At 45.7% G+C, this 21,881-nt stretch overlaps 1 protein-coding gene across 2 annotated transcripts in view; it reads left to right on the forward strand.

Moving 5' to 3' along the window:
- Positions 1 to 21,881, forward strand: part of MYO5B (myosin VB) — a 148,890-nt gene that overhangs the window by 85,068 nt on the left and 41,941 nt on the right. For both annotated transcript variants that reach the window (XM_063179615.1, XM_063179614.1), the window contains exons 17-21: positions 4,054 to 4,140; positions 12,462 to 12,573; positions 14,038 to 14,249; positions 16,189 to 16,345; positions 19,634 to 19,873. In XM_063179615.1, coding sequence (XP_063035685.1) covers positions 4,054 to 4,140; positions 12,462 to 12,573; positions 14,038 to 14,249; positions 16,189 to 16,345; positions 19,634 to 19,873 — 808 coding nt within the window. The remainder of the gene's footprint in view (positions 1 to 4,053; positions 4,141 to 12,461; positions 12,574 to 14,037; positions 14,250 to 16,188; positions 16,346 to 19,633; positions 19,874 to 21,881) is intronic.

Consider the following 21,881-nt stretch of genomic DNA (forward strand, 5'->3'; position numbering starts at 1 on the left):
ATAAGAAGTGGGCTTGTAAAATGAACAGAAATATCTTGCTGCTTCCAAAATAAATGTAGAAAAAGTAAAGATGTGGTTTGTATCAACTCCAGGCAGGTGAGCAGCTGAAGCAAAAGGCCAGTCCTGATCTTTGTCCGTAGCTCAGAGACGTATCACAGGGAACAATTTCTGTGAGCAGGTAGTTGTTAGCCCTGTTTGACCTCTTGGTCATGGATTTGTGCCCAGTTTTCTTCTCTGTAACTCCAGAAAAGCTTGGCCATTAGTATGCAGGGACCTTACAGATGTGATGTCCTCGAAAGGCATCAAGTGCAGGTGGTGACCTTTAAGGAAGGAGGTTGTAAATGTAATCCAGCAGCAGGGAGGCATTTCCCTCCAGCTGATCTGATGCAGGCTGAGTGCTCCCAGTGAGCACAGTGCAATTTAGGAATGCAGAGACAGCTCCAACAGTGTCCTGGAAGGAAGGCAGAGCTTCTCTAAACAGACCTACCCTTGGTCATGATGTGCTGGGAGAGATGTATCCCACCAGGAAGCTTCCTGGCTTGACTCTTCTGCCCCTGCAAACAGCAAAGTGAGGGGTATTAATCATTGCAAGACATTCAGAAGCTGGTTTCTATTTACCCGATTCCTTAGATGGGTAGTTAGCAGCCCTGGAGACGGCTGTCTGTGCTGGGATCTGTGTTCCTGTGCTCTGCTGATCTGTTCCACACACCGTCCTGTAGGAACTGGATGTGCTTGGGCCTTGGTCTCCTCTTGCCTTTTGCAGAGGGTGTTCATTAAGTGAAATTCAGGATTACACTGTGTGATTGACAATTTTCTTTAGATGAAGCACAAAATTATTCTCTGACTTGCTGTAGTGAGAGTGTGGTAGATGCTCTGGGTGATGAAGTGGTTTTATCTTTCCAGTGGGTCTTTCCAGGACTCCGTGTCCCTGCTTAGCTCTCCTTTCAGCTCATCCCTCTTCACTTCTCTGCCTTTGAACTTTCAAATTCAATTTTTCATGCGATGCTCAGGATACAGTTAATATAATTCCATGGATGTGCAAACTCCTGGTTTTCAGGGGGCAGTAATTGAATGAACTCAGTTGTATCCCTAAGATATTATGGGTAGCAAGCACCAGGAGGATAATTCTGCCAGTGCCTGCTCCTACTCCAAGTGATGGCTCTGCCCAGTGTGATGCTACTATTGGTGAATGTCCAAGCTCAGGATTTTGGGAACACATGACAGGCCAAAATAGACACAAGGATGGTTCTGGAGGAGGTTGCTTTAGGTTGTGGTGATGGGGTTGCATCCTCATCCACAGGGGGTTCAGGTGTCTGCAAGAGCTTCTCCCCCCTCACCCCTCATGGATTGCTTAATTGGCATTGTCACCTGGGGATCGTGGTCAAGGTTGGTCTTGCTGCCACCAGCTTGAAGAATTTGTGTCCTTAGCCTGGCACTAATAAAGTCACAGAATCCCAGGAGCACGGAGGCTGGAAAAGAGCTCAGGATCATGGAGTCCCAGCTGTGTCTGAACCCCGCTGTGCCACCAGCCTGGAGCACTGAGTGCCACATCCAGTCCTTCCTTGGACACCTCCAGGGATGGGCACTCCAACACCACTCTGGGCAGCCCCTGCCAAGGCCTGACCTCCCTTTCCATGGGGAAATTCCTGCTGCTGTCCAAGTCCCAGCCTGAAGCCGTTCCCTCTGCTCCTGTCCCTGTTCCCCCCGGCTGTCCCCTCCTGTCAGGAGCTGTGCAGAGCCACAAGGGCCCCCCTGAGCCTCCTTTGCTCCAGGCTCAGCCCCTTCCCAGCTCCCTCAGCCTCTCCTGGGGCTCCAGCCCCTTCCCTGCTCCCTCAGCTGCTCCTTGTAGGACTTTTTTATGTGTAAAAGTGTGATCTAAAGACACATGCTGGAAAATGTGCAGTACTGGGAAGCATTTGTGAAGTGAAACATCATCAGCATTGCTCCACGTTAGCACCCAAGTGTCTGTAGCATGCAGAACACTGGGTGTTATGTTTGTTGTTCAGTGAGAAAATAAGTTTTCTCTAAAACATAAAATTTTTCGGCTCACAAGAGCATTATGTTTTTACTAAAATGAAAAGCTTACCCTGGAGAGCAGGGAGGAGGTAATGGCAGCTCTTCAGTACTTAGAGGGGCTGCCATGAGGAGAAAGCCGTGCTCTCAACAGTGGTGTGTGGTGGGAGGAAGGAGCCGATGGCCCCAAATTTACACGGGAGGTTCAGACTGGACATGAGTAAACCTATTTTTTTCCTCCCTGAGGACAGTCTGTCAGTGGAATAGTCTGCCTGAGAGGTTGTTCAGCCTCCGTCTCTGGAGGTTTCTATAAATTTTGACTGGCTAAACCCCTGGGCCATGGATCTGCCCCCACAGCTGTCCCAGCTTTTGAGCATAGGGGGCTGGACTGGAGGGTTCCTCAGGTCTCTCACACCCTGCATTCCTACTCACAACATGCTGAGAAGATAAAATCTGTAATAGGGCTGGAGGGTGCCAGGCTCCCATCCTGGGACACCTTGCTCCATGCAGGGGTGTCTGCTCCATCTGACTGCAGGGTGGGACTGAGGTTAATTCCTGCTGGAGAAGACTTCCAAAGAGAGATGTGCAAGGGGAATGCCTGACTTCAGGTTGTTCCTCTGTCAGTTTTCCTTTTAGATTCACTTTCAGGCAGGGTTTGGGATCTTTGATTTGAGTTTCCAGGCCAAAAGCAACCCGTCAGGTGCTTCTATCTGCCATGGCAAGGAAAAGGAGTTTGTAATAAGCTGTATTGTCCCTCTTTTAAGATCTTAATTTCAGCATTAGCCCATAACTGGAGCTGTTGCTGACAGATGACTGCAGCCTCTCTGGTGGCTGCATTTCACCCCCACTGAAGAGGGCTTTGCTGCTTTGCAGAGTTTCCCTTGGATACCAGAGAGATTGCCCTGGGATCTTCCAGGACCGACGCTTACCTGTCGATCTGCCACTCCTGTTTATTATTTATTGTTATGGAAATTGCACTCTTGTGGGTTCTTCCTTGAAGTGAGTGACAGCCCAGACTGATTTTTCACCCTGCACAGTGTTGGTGGTGTTGCAGTGAATAACTTGCTTGTAGACTTGACAGGTCCAGGGAATTAAAAAAAAGCACAGAGGGAGAAGAAGGAGACTATTTTTCATGCTGCTTTTGTACAGCAGAGAGCAGGAAGAATTATTCATGTAATCTTGACTTGCAGGTGTAAATATTTTGAGCTTTCAGAAAGGGAAATAAAACTGGCATTATACGAGAAGCTTTGTTCTGGAAACCTCACACAGCTATGGACATTGCATCGTGTGAGTCTGAGCTTGATGCAGGGACCTTTTCCAGTGCCTTCCAGGGCTGGAGAGCTGTGACCTCCTTGTGCATTCAGCGTCAGGGTGGAAGGAGGGAGCGGCCATGGGGGATGCTGGTACCTGGACTCACTCTCTGCAAGGAAGGTCTGATTTGGGAGTGAGTTTTTGCCAGGAATCAGAGGAAGCACTGGCTGAGTACTCAGCTGGAAGTTTCCTTGAGATTTTTTTGCCACAAATTCCTGATGGCATGTGGTGGCAGTGGTAAGGGATGATGCAAGCTTTAAAGTGGTCATGTTCTTGGAAAACTTAGTCTAGAAAATCATGGGACCTGTTAATTACCTGCTTTGGATATGGAATTGAATATATCAGACTTATTCTGCTGTTGAATTTGATTTCTGTAAACATATTGTTGCCCCAATAGCTGGTTCACCAGGCAGCTCGTGGTGGGGTAGCCTGTTCCCTTTTTTATTGTGATTGTATTGCTTTACAAAGCCAGATAAATTCTAGCTGTAGGCACTAATTAATTGCAGCAGATGGTCAGTCTATCCCAAGAATACCCCTGGCATTGATAGCAGGGTGGGAGCAAGGTTTCAGGCAACTCGGAAGTCGGACCTTTGCGACATGCAGAGAAAAGGTGTGACATCTGTGCAGCCTGTTCCCAAAGCCAGGCCTGGGTTATGCTGAGGTTTGAGAGGCAGTGGCTGCGGGCTCCCTTTCACTGTGTGTTAATGCCTGTCCTAAATCTAATTGCAGGTTTGATCCGAAGAGAGCAGTGCAGCAGCTGAGAGCCTGCGGAGTGCTGGAGACCATCCGGATCAGTGCGGCTGGCTTCCCGTCCAGGTGCTGGGCTGGGAGCTCCCTGGGCTTGTGCTGCTGCTGCTGCTTACCCAGCAGGTTCATTGTGCCCAGGGCCGGGCTGGATGGGGCTTGGGGCACCCCGGGACAGGGGAAGGTGTCTCTGCCCATGGCAGGGGTGGCATTGGGTGAGCTTTGAAGACCAAACCCTTCTGGGATTATCTGACGTGAGGGAGGTAGAAGAAAATACTTGTGTTGGCAGGACAATGTTTATTTAGGTTTGCTTGTACCCAGGATAGATTTTCTGCTTTTTATATATTTTTTTGTTTCATTTTGCCAAACTCCCATTATGTCCTGGGTTCCTCAGGTGTAAGAGATTCATTGTCAAGCAAAGAGCTGCCAAGTGGGCATGACAGAGAGTGTGTTGTGCTGTGTCCAGTGCTCCAGCTGGTGCTTTCAGTCTGGTCCTGAGAGGTAATTTGCTCTCATGAAACTTCTGAAAAAGCTGATGCCTGGCAGACAAAGGAATCCAGTTGGGATGCTGTACCTAGGTGAAAACCAAGTAACGAAACAACAACTCTGAAAGCAAGCACTGCCCTAAAGCACTTCTTCACTGTTTGCCTGAAGCCTCTTCCACTGTTCAATTTGGTTTTCTTTGTGTGTGATTTTGTTTCCCCCCTGGCTTCAGACATCTGCTACAATCCTCATTTCAGCCAAAAAAAATTCTGATTCTACTTTCAGAGAAAGAAAATAAGGGTTGTAAATTATTGTTGTAGACATTCACAGAGCACATCCAGAGCATCCTAGGCTTCAAACTCTTGCATCATAAAAAGGAGGCTTATGGGTGGTGTGCTCCTGCTGATTGAGATATAAAATTCAAAAGAGGTTTTTAAGGCCCAATAAATCAGAAAAAATAGGCTATACATAAGTCCTGAAGATGACAAGGGCAAATAATTCTAAAAATGCATCAATTGCATTTTAGTGCCAAGCAGCTTTGTGTTAATGTCAGCAAAGCCATCAGCCCTTTTATATGGAACAAAGAAATCATAAATATGCTCAGTGAAGTGTTGGCTAAGCGTGATGTGGAGCACCATGAGCAACTCCCTGTCTCACGTTTTGGGGAGGAGCGTGCTGCTCTCACAACCTCCTGAAAAGCTGCAGGGGGTTCTGGCAGCCGAGGGCAGCAGCTGCAGGTTGAGGTGGCTCTGTCACCTCTGCTGGCCAGGGACCTCTGTGGGCAGGTCACAGCTGCCCTTGGGCTCCTCCCTGACCAGCTGGGTCCAGCAACTTAAGGAGGAAGAAGGGAAAACAGAGAAAGGAGAAGAAGAAAACTCTCATGGAACCCAATTTCTCTGTGTCCCCTGCCAGTGCGGGAGGGTGCAGGTCTGGGACCTCGTGCCGGGAGCCTGACCCTGTTAGAAGACCCAGCATCACCTTTGGCTCTCATCTCTGAAGTCTTGAGGGCTTCTGTGGAAGCAACCAGTAAAAAGCTGCTTCTTCCTTACTTGATCCCTAAGCCATGGTGGGGAATCAAAAATTCCAGCCCATGGGTGTTTTTTACTACCATCTTTGTAGCCAGACCAAATCTGTTAGTCCTTGCAGTAAAAGCCCTGAAACAATGAAAAATCTGGGTTTTTCTCGCATGGAAAAGGCCAGAGAAATGCAGTTCTTTGCTCCCCAAGCAAGCAGTCACACTGCCCAGTGCAGTCTGAGCCCTGGCTTTGCCATGGTGGGTCCTGGGAGAGTTTGGGGAGCTCTGACCTGAGCGTTGTGTGTTTTGTGAGGTTTGTTACTGGTCTTACCATGGCTGCATGGAACACACCCTGTTCCCCTCCATTCATAATTATCCTACAGATTTGTAGCATTTTCCCATTTCTGCTCACTTAACTGCAGCTAATACTCTACAGCACTAAAATCAATGTGAAATCAGTAATGGGGAGGGGGAGCAGAGGGGAGGAATCACTGCAGCACCTGGACACCAGCCAGGATCTATTGACAGCAAAGAATTGACCAGTACAAGAACCACTCCACCCTTACAAACTAAAAAGTTGATGCTCTCAGCTCTGCTTGCATGCTTTTGGTTGTGAGATCTTTTCCCAGGACGCTAGGAATACAGAACTCTTCCATCACTGCAACTTGTCAGCTCTTGTTCTTCTTCCAGGGACAAAAAAAAACAGGGTGCAAAAAGCAATTTCAGCCTTTCAGAGTGATATTCTCCAAAGTTTGTGATTGTTGAAGGACAGATCTTTGTGTGTTTTAATATTTCTAGCATATATTTGTGTATAGGAGCAGCTCTGCACCAAATAAAATACTCACTTTGGGCTCCCATAGTTCTTCATCTTCCTTACTCAGAAAATTCCAGTCTTGAAAATCCAGACTCAGGATGTCATTGAAAGATTGTGAATAATCTGTGTCTTTATATTGACTTTACAGACCATCTTGGGAAAAGATGCTTCCACAGGATTTTGTTTTGTAGGAAAAGTAACAGACTTTTAGTCATTTCTGCAGTTTCACATGTGATATCTCTCGGTTTTCATCACAGTGAGCATTGATTATTCCTCTGTATTTCCTTATATATTGAGACAGGTTGCATTTATATTGCTTGATTAAGGATAAAACCAAAAAGGACAGTCATTGCTTTAAATTTAAACCTCTTGTGAAGGCTCTAAATTTGGAATACTTTAAAATAATAGCAGAAAACTTGATCTTCGTGACTTTTGCTTCGCTCAGGTGTAAGCAATTTACCCATAAAACAATAGGGAATTTCCAAATTTGTTTATCTCAAGGTAAGTTTTAACCAGAAACAATAGAAAAACTCTTGTTTTCATCCTGTAATGTTTACTTCTGAATATATTCCAGCACACTGTCACTAGAATAGCTTTCTGAGGGTGATGTGACTTTGAGTCAGAGATCTCTGGATAAATCCACCTGCTGCTGAAGAGTTCAGTGTTTTGAGTCCTTAATAATTTTTTTACCTCTAGAAAAAGAAATAATTTTTAATACAAGTGGTAGTTGTTCAAGCTGTGTAAGTCTCAGAAATCTGAAGCCTGGGACTCCCCACTTAGGGTGTTCCTGGGTTTATTTTGCCATTTCCATGGTAGGCTGCGCTCTGGCTGCGTCTGAAATAAATTGAAAATGTATCATTTGCTTTGAAATGTTACTCAGCAGTTAAGAAATCTGTATCTGTTAGCATGTACATAAATGACTGTGATGAATGGAGTGTCTGAGGTGTGTAGGTAGTAAATCTATCATCAGCTTCCCTGGGTAAAGCGTGGAAGATGTCTCTGTGCTGTAAAACCATTCATCTTCCTTACAGAAACTGGCTGCAGAGAGATGAGTCTTTTGAGAACTAATTGCTGCACATCTCCATGAATAGCAAAATAATTCTTTAAACCAAGTTTTTAAATTGGTTCTGTCAAAACTGTACTTTTTTTTTCCCCGCTGCTGGTTTTGGTGGTTTCCAGTCAGTGGTCCAGCAGCAGTGGTGTCACACCGTGCCATCACTCTGAATTGCCTCATCGCTGCAGTTCTCTCTGAATTACCCTCTTTGTAGTTGTTATGTATTTATAGTTTAAGTATCCTTGGCATTTGGCTGCTTCCTCTGGTCGCTGGAGCTCACTGTCAGATTCAGCATTTTTGTATCAATTCAGTGTGAAATCCCAGCTGCTAAACTCTATAAATATTAAACATTTATAATTGAAAACTATCATGGGCATCCTTGATGTATAATTTTTTTTACAGAATGTGCCTTTAGCTGTGTGGCTGTCATTTCAGGATAACAAGACCTATGAATTGCTTTGGCTACCAACAGTTCTGTTTGCCCACACCCAACAAAGGTGTAATATGCAAATGGAGGGGCTTTCCCCCCCTTGTTTTTCCCTTTGAATATATTCCAGCTAATTTCAAGCCAGGCCAGCCTGCATGTTTTAGAACTAATTGAAAGGCAAATCTGTTCTGCTGCAGTAAACAAGGCAAGAGAAATTTTCTCCCTGAACTGCAGCTTCTAAAATAATTTCATGTCAAATCTTGGCTCCGAGATTGAACCTGCACCCTTCCAGACATGTTCTGACTCCTCTGAAAAGATCAATATCATCCAGCTCCTTCCTGCTTAATATATTGGCCCCTTCAGGGGAGGGTGCCTTGTGGTGCTGCCAGGATTTCCCACAAAAACTGAGTTTGCTCAGCACCTGGGATGGTCTTTGTTTGCTCTGAGTGGAAACATTTCACGTTCAGTTATTTTAGGGTACCAAAAGAAACCATATTATGGTTAAGAGTTGGAAGCTTTTTTGACCTATTACACTGCTTTCAGCTGTTCACTCGGTGCAGCTGGCACAACATTGCTGAAACAATGGGTTGTGGATATTTTGGGCAGTTGTTGACTGCTTGGAAAGATGCTTTTTGGAAGCTTCCTTGGAATGTGAACCCCAGTTTCCTACCCACGCTCTCCCTTCAATTTGGCATTGTGATAAACACAGCTGGCTCTGCTCAGGTTCATAAACCCTCGATTTTGGACAGGAGCAGCCCCTCTGCTTTGCACCTGGCTGCATTTTTGTGTAAAACATCCAAATCTGGTTGCTTAAACTACAGAAAAAAGATTACTTCATCTGTGGCGTGTGCTATGTCTTATTCCCTCTGTTTCCTGTAGGTGACAAAGACTTTGCTGGGAAGACCAAGCCTCAGGCTCTCAGCCAACCATCCTCCTTGCTGCTGAGCCCAAGGAGGGGTTTCTCCACAGGCATAAGTTACTTTCCTGCATTCTTCCCTTCCCTTTATTGCCTTTTCCCCTTAGTGACCTGTGCTGGCATCAAAGCAAAATTCAGCTGTTTGAGGTTGCCTTGATCTCAGTTTGAGTAGCATCTGCCCAGTCCTTTGTGCCTCCTTCTTCCTGTTTCTCAGTTGTGCAGGTACAAAAATGCCCTGGTTCCATCTCTTTTCTCTGCATCACTTATCTGGATCTTAAAACTTGATAATAATACTACAGAGCTCTATTTATTTAGTGTCCCTTGGTCGTTTCCAGCCCCCAGCACTGAGGCTTGCCCATGCTGTGTGTTGTGTGGCAGCATACCAAGCACCCGAGGTCTGCTTTTTATTTGATACCTGTCCACAAGTTGAACTGAGGTGTACCCTTCCCACAGTCTTTCCTGACCTGCTAAGCTGTGGGGTAACACAGCACATCCTTTGTCTCCTGCTGGGAGTCATTGTGTGGCTTGGCAAGTATGAATGAATTTTCTTTTTTTGTTTTCATGTTTGTTTTTGTTTTCCCTTTTAAAATGAAGGCATTGTACCTAAAAAAAAAATAAAAATGTATGTGCAGAAAAGTAATTTTAAAAGTGCATGTACAACAAAGCACTGAGCTTCAGTATTTCTGCACTGGAGAAATCTCCCTTGCAGGGCTGGGGGATCATGTTTGTTTCTCTCCCAGCAGATAGTTGTAAGGAAATTTTATACAGCTTTGAGCCTCGAGTGGTTCAATGAGGCATGTTACATTAAACCTGAGTGCTTTAATTGCTCCTTTCTCCGGGGAGGATTCTGTAGCAGCACCTATGAACCCCTGCAGCTTTCTTTTGCTGGTGAACTGGGATGGCAAATATCCCAGTGAAACTCCTGTTGTGGCACAGATTTTGTTTTGATGCCCATGGACAATAATTCAGGAGCAGTGTGGTGTCAGGGCTGTCATTCCCTGATAAATCAGAGAGTGGTGAGAGCACAAGGGAGGCAGTTCAGTGCCCTGGGGCTCAGCGTGGGGCTGTGAACCTCTGGGACATGTGGGGCTGTGGATGCCACCAGTCCTGTGAACACCTTGGCAGAAACCAGGGAATGTATTCCCTGACTCTTCCAATGTCTCATGTGAGACTTACTCCTGAAAAGTGAGTCATTTTTATTAAGGATGGATGTGGAAAATAATTTTTTTCTGCCTTGGGAAACGAGAGTGACAGGCTCTGGAGGAAGACCCACTGTGCGGTGGCCTATGATTTATTTTTAAGGATTTCCTGCAGGTGTCTGACTCTTGTTTGTGGGCAGCTGTGGGATCTCCATCTCTGCTGTGGTCCTGGAAGATGATGGATTTTACTTTCTGCCCAGCTTGGACCTGTGCCCTGAGTTTCATGTTCTGCCTCTTCACCATCTGCTCTTAGCTGGAAGAGCCTGGGTGGCACCTGCAGGGTGATTTTTTTTCTCTGGATATCAGCAGTTAATAATGCCAGTGCCTGAGCTGACTCTGGCAGGTTAATGGGAATACTCCTTCCTTCTCTCTTCCCTCCTCCCAAGCTTTCCCTGCCTCGAGCAGTACCCGAGCCAGCCTCGTGTGCTTGGCTGGGTGCCGCGGGCTCTGCATGCTCTGCTTCTCCTCTCAGGTTTGATTTGGAGCTGTGTAAACCTTGGGTATGCTTGAAATGAAAACGGATTTCATTTGCACAACGCAAAGTGGCAAACGTAATTACAAAACAGAGGCGCTGGGAAAGCAAAGAGGAGGCAAGTTTAAGTTAAACCTCAGAGGACACAAGTTTGTAGTCTTGCATAATCTTGTGTTCAGTTTTCACCCCAGAGGGAGCTCTCCATAGCTGACACCTTAGTTTTTTTTAGTGATCCAGTGATCTTTTGGTTATTTGAGGGTGGGTAGCTGTAGCTGCCTGGCCTCAGGAGTAGCCCATGGAGACAGAGATTGAATCAGCACAAAATCTGGCTGTTCCAGAGCCAATCTGAGCATTCTGAGCATGGGAAATCCTTTCATCACAGTGGCCTTCATGCTTCTGCCCCCACAAGCTCTCTTTTTTACCTTTGGCTTTAGGTGCAATCCTAAGGATATTCTGGTTTTTGCCAGTCCCTTTATTTTTCACTAGTTGTGCCCTGGGTGCTGTGTGTCCATGCAGGAGTTACATGTGGTTTACCAATCCACCTTTTTTTCCCATTTGCTCTCTTCATTCCCTTTGCAAACATTTCATTTTACTGCACTCTTTTCAATTAAAAAAAGCATTGGCTTTCCTCCCCTTTTCTGAAGTGACAAAAAACTCTGTTGGCTGTGTGTTTTGAAATCAGCAATATGCCTGTCTTAGCAAATACCACAGCTTCCAGCCTTCAAGGTGTTTCGTGAGAGATACCAGCAGCTGGAGTAGATGGTTGTGCAGGTCCCTTCCAACTGAACAGTTTTGTTTCATGATGCATTTTGTAGAGCTGGCAGCTGTGACTGCTCAGGTGGTCTCACTCAGTCTCACCACTGCAAACTGGCCACGACCCGTCGCAAGCAATGCTCTGGCCCTTTGCAGTTTATTTTCCCTCCCGAACACTTAATCCCTGGAAGTGTAAAAATAGGAAGAGTTTGGTGCATAATGCAAAAAGTTAAGGTGGACATGGGGCCTCTGGGTGAAGAGAATGTTTCTGTGTGGCATCTCTTCACAGTTTGTTCTCGTCCTGGTTGCCAGAGCATCCCTGCAGGTAAGGATCAGGCTCACAGGTGGTTTTGTTGAGTGAGGGCAGAAATCAAATCCTCTGTGATTCTCTCCAGTCTCCCTTTGATGCTTGTTATGCGTATTTTGTTGAAATACCAATGATCATTCTGGAGAAGTTTAGTGTTAATTAAAATCTCAGGTTTTGAGGGGTTTATAACTCACTGTGTTAATTTAGAGGGGGCTGAAACTTGGCAGATGCTGAAGCAATTTCAGGATCGCAGTCTGCAGGCTCTACATCTATCACCAGCAGCGGGAGATGATATTTCTAGCAGCAGGATACAGTGCTCTAATTCCTTCAATTAGCATTGCCTGTTTGGAGGCTTTGCTGCTGGAGACAGTGAGGCATCTTCCAAGGGGCTGCTTTGTCTTTCCAGAGCCAAAAGATTTTGTGTTTGTTTGAAGGGTGTCAGTCACAGACCTCAAGATGGAGCAATTAGGGAGTAGATTGAAATTAGTATTCAGCAGAGTTTGGGAACACAAAAACCGAAGAATTTCTATTTGATTCATTTTCTACAACTTTATGATTGTGCAATCTACAACTATAAAGATTTCTGTTTAGTTTTTATTTTTGGGTAAACAAGAGATCCATGATTTCTCCCAAGTTAGCTTCTCCTTTCTGACAGGAGCAGCACTGTTGTGTTTGAGTAGTAAAGAGCAGCAGATTGGGAAGCACATCAGGGGTGAGAACAGGGTGATCTGTGGCCTTTCTGTTCCAGGCTAGAAAGGCCACTTGGTCATTCAACATCTGAGATTGGGGCCAAGCTGGGGGTGAGTAGCTCCTTTTGGAGTTGGTCCATGTTGGTTGTGGTGAGAAATCCCTTGAAATATTGCACACTTTGGCTCATCTATGACTCCAAGCCCTTTATTTTAGTGAAGCAGTACCTAGCATGCAGACTAACCCAGCGTGTGCTTTGCTTTCAGGTGGTCCTACCCTGACTTTTTCAATAGGTACCGTGTGCTTATGAACAAGAGAGACCTCTCTAAGAACAACACGAAGCAGATCTGTCAGACCCTGCTGGAAGACCTCATTAAGGTGAGCTGGGACCAGATCTTTGTCACTGATGCTAAAAGCACAGAACTTGTGGCTTTGATGATTGCTCCAGCTTCACCTGCTGCATGTGCAGGTGCTTCTCCACCCCAGGCAGCCTGGGAGTTTTCCCAAAATGAGGGAGTCTTGCAAAGAGGTGTCAGGAGCATGGGATTTCTTGGTTCTGGTCAAGAGGAGTGAATCTTTTCAGTGCTGGTGAAGTCAAGTTTTCTGTCACTGGCTGGACACAAATGACTGGCCATTTCTAAAAAATGTGTCCCCCCATCCCCTCCTTCTTCTTTTGTCTAGCCACAGCTGGAGCACTTTTCAGGGGTCCACCCTGGGACGTCATGAACCTTAGTCAGTCATTAATTGACTCTTTGCACAAATGAGCAAGGGAAAAGTGCAGTAAATGCCTTTTCTTGATGTGTGGGAGACTTTCATTGGCCCTATGTGGAAAAAACCTCCTGCAGACTGGGACTTCTTTACCACAAACAAGTCAGAAGATTTTGCCACCTCACCTTACCAAAACTTTACTGCTTGCTTGTATGCATTATTTTTAAATTGCAAATGTGCATGCAAAGGTTTCTTGCTGTTGAGTGGCTCAGAATGTGGCCAGCACCTTAGACAGGTTTTAATGCTTGATCTCTTGTTTTCCTGTGGGGTTTTGAGGAATTAACCCAATTGGGTTCCTCTTTTTGCTTTTTGCACCCAGTGTTACCCTTGGCTGCAGAGCCTTTTGCAGTGCATGTATGACTTTGTAGGTCTAAACATTAATCTTTTCAAAAGAGAAATATTTTTCTTGAAGTGCTGTGGTGCTGCATTTCCAGTCTGGTGTAGTGGAAGGCATCCCTGCCCATGGCAGGGAGGTTGGATATATGTGAGGTTTAAGGTCCCTTCCAACCTAAACAATTCTGTGATTTCTTTATGTACGTAAAAACCAACAAATAACAAAAGACCAAATCCAAACAAAACCTCTAAACCCCCCCAAACAAGCAAACAAACAAACCCAAAACAAAATAAACCCCAAATAAACTCCTGCACCACAAAAAACCAAAACCAAACAACAACAAAAAAACCCCAGACCAACTAAGCAAAAAAAAATCCACAAAACACAAAAACCCAACCCAAAACCTCTTCAAAATTGTGCAACTATATGGAGTTCAAGACTGAATCCTAGTGCTGCTTTCCTTAATGGGTGTGTAGATGCTCAAGTGTAGTAAGTCTAGTAATATCGAATAATGTCTAATAAGTCTAATAATCTAATATATCTAATAATGGAGTCGAATAATATCTTCATTACCCAATAATATCTTCATTACCCAGTTAAGAAGAGACATGAGTTGATAAATTTGATTCAAAGTAGTGTTTTCACTCTGTATCTACTGATGAACTTAGACTGAAAACAAAAAGAAAAAAAAAGTTATGTTTGCCTCAATTAAATATAATTTCCTTTATGCTTTTGAAAAGGATCCAGACAAGTTCCAGTTTGGCCGTACCAAGATCTTTTTCCGTGCAGGCCAGGTGGCATATCTGGAGAAGCTGCGTGCAGATAAGTTCAGAGCTGCCACCATCATGATCCAGAAGATGGTGCGGGGCTGGCTGCAGAGGGCCAGGTACCTGCGGCTGAGGCGAGCCACCCTCGCCCTGCAGCGCTACACCCGCGGGCACCTGGCACGCAGGTGGGTCCTGGGCGGCCTCAGAGGGGGCAGCTGGGGAGCCAAGGGTGGAAACACCTCTGTTTTCAATCGGTTGCATCATGGGGGTTTCATATCAGGAGCTTTGGAAATGCTCTGTTCACTTGAGCACTTGAGCAACCCTCGCCCTGCAGCGCTATGCCCGCGGGCACCTGGCATGCAGGTGGGTCCTGGGCAGCCTCAGAGCGGGGCAGACAAGGGTGGAAACACCGCTGGCCACACGGGTTTTCAGTCTGTTTCATCTTGGGGGTTTCATATGAGGAGCTTTGGAAATGCTCTGTTCGCTTGAAAGCAAGATGCGTAACGCGCATGTGGGTAATGCTGTGGTGAGAGTTTCTAAAAAAACTCTAAAGGGCTAAAGTTGGGACTTATTTCTGACCCCTCTATCTGTCTTTATTTAGGGGCAAGAGATCAAAATTATTTGCCTCAAACTGGTTTCATATTTACATTAGTTTAATTTCTAGGTTCTGGGCCAAGGTCGTAACATAGACAATCTGGTTGTAATGAGGTGACTACAGTGCTCTGAAGGGTTTAGGTGAAAGTGTTTCACAGAACTAATATTTTCCTGGGACTGCCTTTGGTAGAGGGCATTTGGATCAGCCAGAGAAGGGCTGCCTAGTTGGTATGCATTCCTCCCCTGCAGGGACAAGGTTTGTGTCTCCTGATGTCCAGGGGGAGTTCTCAGGATTGATTGGCTGTATCCTTTGTAATGAGGAAAATCACTCTAAATCACTGGCAGGGGGGCTGTGTACAGTAGATAATAAAAGAGCCTCATGTTAACTGTTTCTGTGCAGGAACCATTGTGTCAGTGGCTTGCTGGGGTTTCTGTAGGTAGCGCTCTGCTGGAGGGTGGGTACCTGGTGGCCGGTGTGGGGTTGATGTGAGGGAGGAGTGAAGCAATGGAGCAGCATCCCAACCCACTGGCCACCTTCCCTCTTGTGGCCCTTCTTCAAGCCAGACAATCAGCAGAAGAACATCAGAGATGCTAGCTGAGTTTGTGGTGTTGTTTGTGATTGTGAAAGGGGTTGGTGTCGGGGAGAACCAGCTGCTGCAGAGTTTCTTCTACATAATTTTTCAGTTCCCCTGTTTGTGCAGTGCTTGTAGGGTGGGATGGCATCTAAGTAACTACTGTCTCTTTTTGGAGACGGACCATCCCTTATCCTCTTCAGGAAGCCTTGCATCAGTGGGTCCTAATGAGAAACCATTTGCCTCAATCAGGGGAATATATAAACCAATCTGATGTGGCTCTTCATTTTGATATGCTTTTCACAAAATAAAAGAAGTGGATCAAATTTCTGTATAATGCTGCATGCTGAGAGCAATAAATGAATCATAAATCCAGCAAAACAAGCTAATTATCAAATTTAATGGAGGGTTTATGGGCATTTATTAACCAGTGTAACAGCAAATTGAACATGAGTTCAGCTGGAGAATGGGAGCAACATGGTGCAGAGCTGACCACATCCCTCATTATTTACTGTCTCTGAATGGCTCGAGGCTCTGCTCAGGAATGTTGCCAAAGCAGTGTACACCAGTTTAAATGTCAAATCAATTTGCTGCTGTTTTCACTGAGTCAGTAGTGTGCTTTTTATAGTTAGGGAGGTGATGGAGCCAACCTGGGTGCTGATTAGAGAACGGATGTAAGGCAGAGAGTTCAAACCAAGGAAAACCTGGGGAATACTTGGGTTTAATGCTGTTTGGGAGCAATGGGGTGTGTTGATCTGTGGTTCCAGTGCTCCTGGGTTCAATGGCTGCTGTCTGATAGCATGGAGGCTTTCTTAGCCCAGCTGTTGGGATGGTCTTTCCTGAATACTACCAAGCCACATTGGACAAAAGCTTTCCTCTCCCCCTGGCTTAAAACTTACTGCATCAGAAGAAAAGTTGAGTTTATGTGCCCTGCTTACCCTCCTCCTGTGCCCTGCAGGCTTTTCCAGCACCTGAGGAGGACGAGGGCTGCCATCATCCTGCAGAAGCAGTACCGAATGCTGCGGATGCGCCGGGCCTTCCTGAGGGTCCGCAGCGCCACCCTCACCATCCAGGCTTTTGCTCGGGGCATGTTTGTCAGGAGGATTTACCACCAGGTACACCCCCAGGAGGGTCTTTGCATGAGGAAAGAACCTTTATATTTACTTCTGTGGTGTGTTTGTTGTGGCGGTGTTGATGTTTGTGAAGCTGACAGCCCCCAGTGTTGCCAGAGGACCGAGGGTGATGGTGAGCTTTGCTATTTAAAGCTGTGCGAGCAAAAAACGTTTTGGCAGCAGCACCTCAGCAGAACAGCTAAATAGAGTTGGTCACTGTGGTGCCAGGAGGTGGTGTGGAGATGTGGAAATGTCATTTGGTCTAACTTATGCTCTGCTGAAACCTCCCCATCCCACTGAGTGAGTGTTGGAGCTGCTCCCGATAGCGTAAGAAGACAAAGAGGGTCTGTCATGGAAGACAGTAATTAATTTCTTGATATGCATATCTCTTTAATTAGGTCTCTCCTTTAGCTTTCTGTGTTAAACCTGGAGTAGGACACAAAAGATTTGGAGTTTCATGACAGCAGTGATACAGTGATAAGTCATTGAATCCTGGAGTGGTTTGGGTGTAAGGGAACCTTAAAGATCACCTCATTCCACCGCTGCCATGGGCAGGGACACCTTCCACTATGCCAGCTTGCTCCAAGCTCTGTCCAGTTTGGTGTTGGTCACTTCCAGGGATCCAGGGACAGCCAAAGATTCTCTGGAAAACCTGTGCCAAGGCATTGCCACCCTCACAGCCAGCAATTCCTTCCCAATATCCCATCTAACTCTGCCCTCTGGCAATGGGAAGCCATTGCCCTTTGTCCTGTCCCCTCATCACTTGTCCAGAGCCTTTCTCCAGCTACTCTCTGTCAGGAAACTGAGAACAGCTTTGGAGAATCTTCTGTCTACTCTGCAGATCCAGCACTAAACTGGTGCCTAACTGGGTTGTGGGGAAATTCCAAGAAGTGAGAGGCTTCAATAAGGAAAAGCCCGTTCCTGGAAATAATTGAAATTACCTGGACACTTGGTGACCTCCCAGAGAAACCAGGGCTGTCCTTTGAGACACAGCAGCTGGCGATAAGGAATTTGTGCTGCCGCTGCTGTTTCAGCATCTATTTTTTAAAGTGGAAGCTTCTGCAGAGGAGGCAGCTGATCCAGCAGTTAAACTCTCTAAGATTCAAGGCCACCCAAATCTTAGCAAGGTGTATAAGTTGTCTGAAGGCCAGGCCTCTCTAATCTGAGTGTCCTTAATCTCTGGAGCACTGGGTATAGGTTTTAGATAAAAGTGTTGGTTCCAGTGCATGTTCATTGACAGATGCAGGGCAGTGGGTGATGATCGATGGGATGAAGGCATGCCCAGTTCCCACCCAAAAATTTTTGTGTAAAGCTGAAATAAGTCCCCAAGGCAATGCAGTGGGGTTTCTTCTACCTCTTTGGGCATCCCTAGCTTTCCCCATTTATGAATGCCGAGACTGGAGACATATAAAGCTCATTTCACAGTCATTCTTGCTGCATCTTAAATTCATACAATGCCTTTATTCTGAATTAAAATTTGCAACTGCAAAGAAAGCCTTAGGGTGAAACAAAATATTTATAAGAGAAGCTGATAGGATAACCTTTTCTGAGACAACTTAACCCAAACTAATAACAATGAAGTGTCTTGTAATCTTCAAATTCTCCTATTTATTTCCTTAGCAGACTGAAGCATAAGGAAGCTATTAACAATATGCTGTTTGTATCTCTAAAATGTCAGCCTTCAATTTTAGAGAGCAAAATTGAACTGCCACTGACTGACAAGATAGCTGCAAATTTTGAGGAAGAAATCCAATGCAAACATGCCGGAAATTTCATGAAAACAGATAAAAATTACTACAAATTGAACCGTGCTAGAGAAGTAGCTGCAGACTGTAGTGAAAGGACTCATAGTTTTATTTGAAGGTTATCCACATGATATGAAATCCCATCAGGACAGCATTTATCTGCAGTAAAAATTATCATAATGCAGAGGCAGAACACAGGAAAAAAAATCTACAGATCTGTTCTGGTGATGTCTGATGCTGAGGGGACAGTGAGTTCATTGCTGACTGTTAGTGTGTCTGTTAATGAGTGTTTACTCTGGAGCTGTGGCTCTGGTGGATCTCAGTACTCTTCTGAGGTGGTCCACAAAGTCACACTTGAGCCCAGATGTCACCTGCTCCCACCAAGTCCTCACAACCAGGATCATATCCCCTCGTGTCACTGACCAAGCAGGTCTTTGCTTTGAGACTAAGCAGGCTCCTAGCAGAGGTGCCCTGCCTGCATCCATTGAGAACAGTGTCCATGAAGGAGGGTGCAAAACCACAGCCTCCATTTCCATCAGCACCTGCATCTTCCAGGACATTCCTTGGAGGAGAAGCCCTTCCCAGGGCCGTTTGGGAAGTGTTTAATGTTTGCTGCCGCCAAACCTGAGCTGCTGTGCAGGTGACCTTTCAGGAATGCCCTTAAGCTGAAGGAAAGTAGATTTAGAGAAGATATTGGGAAGGCTGTGAGGGTGGGGAGGCCCTGGCACAGGTTTCCCAGAGCAAATGTCTTGGGACTTTAGCTGGTCAGAGTGACCTCAAGATGTATTAGAAAGTCTCTTTTCTCAGCCCCACGGTCAAAGGAGGAGTCAGAGCTTGTCATTTCTCAATCTCAAGGTTGTTTATTATTTTTTATCTATAAAATTCTTTCTCCTCTGAGGTCCACTCAGCAGGACAGACAGAGGCAATCTGCCTGCCCCCAGGGAGGTGTTATCTTTTTATACTAAAAACTACGTGTACAATATTTACAATTACTTTCCAATACCTATCACCAATGTTAGACAGTGAGCTTCTACTCTAAACCAATCTAAAAGTGCCAACATCACAGCAGAAGATGGAGGCTAAGAAGAAGAAGGAGAAAGGCTGGACACACCCAGATTCCTCCATCTTGGCCCCTGAACCCCCATTCTAAAACCCCAAAAAACTCTACTTTTCATCCTATGACAAACTGATTATTACTCTACTCGGACTTTTGTGGCTTGCAGATCCTCATATAAGGTTGTTAACTTTTTCCATGGGTCATAATCAAAGTCACAGGTGTCTTGGGCTCTGTGCCAGGGTCTCTGAGCCCCCTGGCAACCCAGGACAGCCAGAGGAATGTCCTGAATTCTGACACAACTGGATCCCTGGAAATTTCCAAGGCTAGGTTGGACAGAGCTTGGAGCACCTTGGTCTAGTGGAAGTGTGATCATCCACCACCTGCCCATGGTGGATGATCTTTAGAGTCCCTCCAACCCAAACCATTCTGGGGTTCCACAATCCCATGCCTTCCCTCTGTTGACCGCCGCGCTGTGGCCGTGTTTTGCAGATGCTGATGGAGCACAAGGCCACCATCCTGCAGAAGTACGCCCGGGGCTGGCTGGCCCGCGCGCGGCTCCGCCGGGCCCAGGCCGCCGCCGTGGTGCTGCAGTGCCACTGGCGGCGCCTCAGGGCCCGGCGCCAGCTCCAGGCCCTCCGCATCGAGGCCCGCTCGGCACAGCACCTCAAGAAGCTCAACATCGGCATGGAGAACAAGGTGGTGCAGCTGCAGAGGAAGGTGGACGAGCAGGTACGTCCTGGGCTGTGCAGGGACGGGCCTGGCCCAGCCGCCGCTTTGGGTCTGCCCGTGTCGTGTGGGAAGGGCCGTTGTGAAAAATGCCAGTCACTTGTTTTTGAAATGTTAAAAGGTTAATAGTAATAAAGTGGCTATAAAAATAGCAATATAAATAGAGTAATGAAAATTTCAACAGTTGGGATTAGGACAATACAAGACAAATAAGAAGAGTTATGGACAGTTTGGGTACCTTTTCTGGGCAAAATAAGCCCGAAAAAGGACACACGTTAACAGAGGATTAACCCTTAAAAACAAAAGCCTGTTGTATATTCATCCACCTCATACGTGATACATAAATTCCATTCAAACAAAGGATTCTGTCTGGTCAGTGTCAGCTTCTTCCTCTTAATCCTAATGGCCTCTTCAGGGCTGAGCAAGGCGGGAAGAAGTTAGTTTCTTCTGATAAGAGAGCAATAAATGCTCTTTCTCTGAAAGATGTAGGTGTCCTATGGCTGCTATCTTGATGCAAGTCCTTTCTTTAAAAAAGCATAGTTTCTGTTTTAACATTGTGTTATAATCTAAAATTATATTTAACACACTACTAAAAAAATTAATACAGCATAACTTTCTGACATAGCACATATAATATTGATTTTAATATTTGGAAAAAGCCAATCATATAATACACATTTTTCACAGTCATGTTGGTGGCAGCCAAGCATTTGTAAGGGTGGGACACAGCCTGCTCCAAGCTGCACTGGAATTGTTGTGGGGACTACCCAGCAGGGCTCAGAGGGGCAAAACAGAACAGCAGTTTTAGAAAGTGTTGCTTAAAAACCCAAGCCAGCTCCACGTGGGATCCAATGTCACAGGTTTGGGGCTGAATTGCTCTGTGTGCTTTTTGCTCTGTGGGCACTGAGTGTGCAGAGTGTGTGCCACCACTGGCATTGTGAACTGTGTGTCTTGGGAGTCACATTCCCTGGAAGATAAACAGCAATTTGGGTAAATAGTTTACTTTGTGTTACTAGACACAACAGTTCTCCAGGGGTAAGGGGAGGGTGGGATAGTGTGATGTGACAGATCCCTGTGTGGCGTGAGTTAATGACCTTACAGTGACTCTTTGATCACAGGGGTGTTTTCTTCAGTAGCCATTTGCCATTAATAAGCTGCAAAATAATGGTTTGATTTTACAGACATAGCAGAATAATTGTTTCACCTACTAATGTGTCCAAATTACTTTGTTAAATACTTTCTGTGTTGCTGTAAAAGGAATTGAGGGGTGATCATGAGAAATGCTGAGTGGGGCCTAGTTGCATTGACTAATATCAACAGGGAAATTCATATCCACTTGAACCCTTAAACTGAATTTTTACAGGTAGGAAAACATCCTCTTCAGCTGGGATTACCCTTTATTTGTAGCACCAGTTTGTGATTATTCCAGTTTATCATTCTGAGATGTTGTCAGAAACCCTTGTCCATCCCACATGGCTCATTCACCAGCTGAAATCTCCCCACCCCAGTGAGACAGGAGCAGTCCTGTGTTGGGGGTGATGACAAGTGGCTCTGTGTTGGCTCAGACAGTGCAGAGTCAGGACACACAGGGGGTTGCATTGCTGTGGTCAGCCTCACTGCAGTGTTAATTGGCTGCAGTGCATTAACTGCACCGCAGCAGGGTCCAGCTGCACCACAACAGGGTCCAACTTCCAGACCCTGGTGTTTAATTTTAAAATCCCCATTTCCATACTTAGATTTTGCTAGCAGTAGCTTAGGAATGGGAAACTCTCAGAATAAAGTTTGAAAGGTATGACCTTTCATCCAGGAGGTATTTTGGTGGAATTGAATAGGAAGAGTCATTCCAGGTCGAGATAATTTGGGCTGAACTCATGAAAAGAGTGTGAACATCAGTGTTGGATCTGCTGAGCAGCTGGGCTTGACACTGGAACATCAGTAGTATTTTATAGTTTGTCTTTTCCCCTATTTCCTTGCTAGGAGAAGTGTGGCAGTGGAACAGTAAAGGAAAAAA

Source organism: Melospiza melodia, chromosome Z (assembly GCF_035770615.1).
Source record: "Melospiza melodia melodia isolate bMelMel2 chromosome Z, bMelMel2.pri, whole genome shotgun sequence".
Classification (NCBI taxonomy): domain Eukaryota; kingdom Metazoa; phylum Chordata; class Aves; order Passeriformes; family Passerellidae; genus Melospiza; species Melospiza melodia.